General features: G+C 36.9%; 1 protein-coding gene across 1 annotated transcript in view; it reads left to right on the forward strand.

Moving 5' to 3' along the window:
• The first annotated feature begins 3,211 nt into the window (after window positions 1-3,211).
• LOC113228346 overlaps window positions 3,212-5,119 on the forward strand; it is a 10,444-nt gene continuing 8,536 nt past the window's right edge. The window contains exons 1-2 of the mRNA XM_026461611.1: window positions 3,212-3,349; window positions 4,350-4,467. Coding sequence (XP_026317396.1) covers window positions 3,212-3,349; window positions 4,350-4,467 — 256 coding nt within the window. The remainder of the gene's footprint in view (window positions 3,350-4,349; window positions 4,468-5,119) is intronic.

Consider the following 5,119-nt stretch of genomic DNA (forward strand, 5'->3'; position numbering starts at 1 on the left):
TGGTTTTTCAACGACTTTTTAGTCGTAGCGCCATCTATGAGAAAAAAATTTCTTCTATTAAAATCTTTGTATTAATAATTATAACAAACTAGTGGAGTGGAGTAATTTCACAAAAAATAATTGAATTTCAATTCAATAAAAATTTAATTAATTCTACTGTATTTTTTGTGTGTACCTATGTTACGCAAGTTTAGTAGCAATAGAGCTCCTTGTGAAGTTCGTTCAGGGTAGTACTGCCACCTTATCTAACTCTGCCGCCAAACAGTAATGTCAGCACATTGACTTACAATTATATGGACGTCGGGTCCGCGCTAAAAAGTGTCCGCACTTGTAAGGCGCTAAAATCGTATACAGAGCGCGACACTCCGCTTTAGTCTTCATTTGTTCTACGGACAGCGCGATACTGCGATGACATAACAATTTAAATTTCGAATAGGTTGACTTGGGACATTTTTTGCGTGGTTTTTGTATTAGACCCGTCGTCCATTTATTTGTAAGTCAATGTGTCAGCATTACTGTATTTCGGTTTTTAAGGGTTAACGGTGCTGGTGAAATTACAGGCACATGGGACTTGTCAATTTATGTCTTAGGGTGTCAGACGCAGTGGTAGTGCCCCTCAGATCTTTGTGATTTAAAGAAATCGAAATTAAAATAATTATAATTTTTTTTAGAAAAAAAAACAACCTCAAAAGTTGGTGGAAATACATCTACTTGCCAGGTTTTGTTGAAATCGATTAACGGCAAGTGGGTGGAGTCCGATAAACCGGAGTCATCCCCTAATTTGCCAGTAGCCACCATCGTGCCATCGTCGTTCTAGATTAAACGATGGAAAAAAAAAAAAATAAAAGGACACAGTTTAAATGCTGATAAGTAAAAAGTGAGTTATTTTTTAAACGCCCTATTCACTTTAATGTGTTCTCCTCGGGTCACCGCACAAATAATTAATGGTGAACACTTTCGATAACACATATCGGTGGAAAGCTCGATCTAGATAAATAGTGATGGGAGGTTATCGATAGATACACAGAAAATTTTAATTATAACTTTTTTTAGAAAAAAAAACCTGATCTCAGAAGTTTGTGGAATTACATAAGTATTTGCCAAGTTTAATCGAAATCGGAAAGTGGGCGATATACAATAAACCGGGTTCGTCCCCTAATTTAAAGTGGCCCCTTAGAAATTAAATATTTTCCTCATATTTACATTACCTACTACTAAATTACCCCCTTACCAAAAAAAAAAAAAGAATTATGGACATCGGTTCACAAATGTCGTGTAACACACACACAAAAAAAAATCATTCAAATTGAGAACATGTTTCGAAGTGTTTTGAAGTCAATTAAAAATGCTTTGAATGTTTTTTTCATGCACTTTTAAGAGACTTGTCAACTAATGTCTTAAAGTGACAGTGCGCAGTGGCAATATAACTCAGATTTTTGCAATTTAAAGCTCCGAGTGGCACTGCAATTGTTATGGACAGGCGTGTCGCTTACCACCAGGCGCATGACTTGTTCGTCCCGTCACTTGATTATCATAAATAATAATTACAACTTTAAAAAAGCTGATCTCAATGGTTCTTGAAATTACTACATCTATTTGCCAAGTTTTATTCAAATCTGTTACCAGTTTGCCACCCTTAGAGGTGGTATATCTTCTTTAGATTTAAATGGGACCAATATTCAGGTATGTTCATTTCAACAAAAAAAGGAATCATCAAAATCAGTCGCAATAGAGCTCCTTGTGAAGGAGCTCGTCGAGGGAAGTACTGCCACCTTACCTATTTCTGCCGCCAAGCAGTAACGTCAGCATTACTGTGTTCCGGTTTTGAAGCTGGTGAAATTTCAGGCACATATAAAAAAACACTAAATTTATAAGTTTGTTTAGCCGTTCGAGCGAGTTATTAACGCGGTGTACCATCACTACAATCTTGTAAAAGAACTTTAGTTCAAGCGCCTACATTTTTTCTCCCATTGTATTACGTTACGCCACACAAGACAAATGGTTCTATTAATCCAATTATTAATGTTCTCATGGTTTTTTCTCACTTTGGTGGGAAGTAAAAGGTTCCGTAGGAAGTTTATTCATCGGGTAACCAAGTGAACGACGTTCGCATAGTCTGATGACCTCTCGGTAATAGAACAAACATCATTCATCATGGAATGCAATAGGTTGAAAATACTTACATTTAAATACCAAAATAGTGACGTGGTACATACAGATGACGGATTTTTACAACACAGTTTAACTTGAAAGAAATTGTTTTCTAAGCTTACTTACTTACGTGCCAACCAAAGGGTGGAACTTACGGGCCACCCAAGCAAGGTACTATCCACGCAAACAACAATATATGGATCACCTTTCAAACCACCAAAGAACAATTTCCCGAAACATTCAGTAGCAGTAGCTCCTTGTGAAAGAGTTCGTCCAGGGAAGTACTGCTACCTTACCTATTTCTGCCGCCAAGCAGTAATGTCAGTATTACTGTATTCCGGTTTTGAAAGGTAAGGCTGCTGGTGAAATTACAGGCACATGGGACTTGTCAACTTATGTCTCAGGATGACGGGTGCAGTGACAATGCCCCTTAGATCTTTGTGTTTTAAAACTTTTTCGTTCGTACGCACGACTTTTTGTTCCGTCATCTGTCACTAGGTATCATAAAAAAATGTATGGCCCACCCATTGACTTACAATTACATGGACGTCGGGTCCGCGCTAAAAAGTGTCCGCACTTGTAAGGCGCTAAAATCGTATACAGAGCGCGACACTCCGCTTTAGTCTTCATTTGTTCTACTGACAGCGCGATACTGCGATGACATTACAATTTAAATTTCGAATAGGTTGACTTGGGACATTTTTTTCGTGGTTTTTTGTATTAGACCCGTCGTCCATTTATTTGTAAGTCAATGGGCCCACCTAAATCAATTTAAGAGCCACCCTAAAAACAGTATGATCCACTCAAACACAACACCATATTCGTCGCCTTGCCTTCTGAAACTCGTATCTTAAAGCACAGAGTAACTGAAATGCAAAAAACGCATCGTATATACAAATTTTGCATTGCACATCACATTTCCATCATATTTATCCACTGGCTTTTACCTATTCTTAAAGTAACGCACTCAAATTTTTACCATCTCCTCAATAATCACTCTTTTTAAGCTGTTTTGAGTCAATTACTGTCTTATTTCGGTAGGAATCACATATTGAACAATATGGGGGTAGTGCTACTAAAACATATATTTGATGCTTGGGAAAGGTCCCAGAGCGCTGTTGGGGTTTTCTGTGACCTCTCAAAAGCATTAGATTGTGTGGACCATATTACTCTTGTTAGGAAGCTAGAATATTACGGAGTAAGTGGCTAGGCGTTGGAACTTGTCTCGTCATATCTTAACGGTAGAATTCAGAAAGTAGACATAAATGAAGTGACTTCTTTGGGTTCTCCGGTAAAAATGGGTGTTCCGAAGGGCTCAATACTTGGACCTTTCTTATTTCTCGTTTATATTAATGATCTACCATTCTTTGTTAAGAACCTTTGCGAAATAGTATTGTTTGCTGACGACATATCCTAGATTTTTAAAACAGACAGACATGACGTTAACTATGACAATATTAACGACACCCTCTCAAAGGTAGTTTATTGGTTTAATGCTAACAATTTATTGCTCATTACCAAGCGGACAAAGTATGTTCAATTTGAATTACCTAATGTAAAGTCGACTAATCCAATCATAGAAATAAATGGAGAAAAGTTAGACCTTGTTAATAAAGCTGTCTTTTTGGGAGTGACCTTAGATAGTAACTTCAATGGTTTCCACATATATCTTCCTTAGCTAGCAGATTAAGCTCTGCTGCATACGCAGTCCGTAGAATACGTGAGCTTACCGATGTTGATACACTACATTTAGAACTATGTTTAAAAATACAAAAAGGAGATATATATTTTTAAGTATTTTCATTTTAATTCAATATAGATACACAAATCTGAATGTTCTTATTCAAATGGATAGGAATAAAAATGTATTTCGATACTAGCAGTTGTCATAATAAGAATGAAGAAGGCAATAATTAGAACGTCGTAACATCCACAATTCAGACATTTTTGACAAAATATTACACACTTCTTTCACAATCTGTCGATAAAACTTATATCGACAAATTTATCGATATAAAAAGTGGGAACGCTACCAGCATCTTGGGCTCCTTGCCGCGGGAACCCAATTTTTTTCATATAACTGAATCCTAGTTCAGTTTCTAGGTTTCTAGGTTTCTAGTTTCTAGTTTTCTAGTATTTAAGCTTTTAAATAAACAAAAGCCGCTCAGAGAATAAACAATTTTATTATTTCTTTCCAGTGCGTAGCAGCATGGTGTGTGCTGGCCGTGCTGGTAGCGGTTGCAGCCGAAGATACGCCGCCAGGACTGGTGGCTAAGGACAGCGATCATGATCTGTTAGCAGAAGCCTCGCATACAGGTGTTTATCTTTTTCTTTTTCTGTATATAATAACTGCAAACCACCACTTGTTAGAAAGAGGGTTTTGACACTTGACATTGGTAATAATAAGCGAATATTTCTAGTAGCAGTAGGGTTCCTTGTAAAAGATTTCGTCCAGGGAATTACTGTCACCTTACCTATTTCTGCCGCCAAGCAGTAATGTCAGCATTACTGTGTTCCGGTGTAATTACAGGCACATGAGACTTGTCAACCTATGTGATGGGCGTAGTGGCAGTACCCTCAGATCTTTGCGATATAAAGCTCTGAGTGACATTGCAACTGTTATGGGCAGGCGTGTATCTTACCATCAGGCGCACGACTTGTTCGTCCCGTCACTTGATATTATAAAAAAAATATCTCAAAGGCGTTATCGGCCTTAGTTTATCTACAACTAGTGATGTAAGTTGAAAAAAAAACAAATTATTTTTCATGTTTTAAAAAACAGCACGCGTGTGATTGTAGTACTTTATGAATACTGTAAATATGAATTTCTAATGATATAAATAAACACTGTGATGTGGTATTTATGTATAAATTAATAAAAGTATTGTTCAATTCGAAACATAATGTGAGAAAATCATTGCTTTACAAATAAATGGACGACGGGTCTAATACAAAAACCACGAAAAAA

Source organism: Hyposmocoma kahamanoa, unplaced genomic scaffold (assembly GCF_003589595.1).
Source record: "Hyposmocoma kahamanoa isolate Upper Pololo Valley unplaced genomic scaffold, ASM358959v1 227, whole genome shotgun sequence".
NCBI classification, from domain to species: Eukaryota; Metazoa; Arthropoda; class Insecta; order Lepidoptera; family Cosmopterigidae; genus Hyposmocoma; species Hyposmocoma kahamanoa.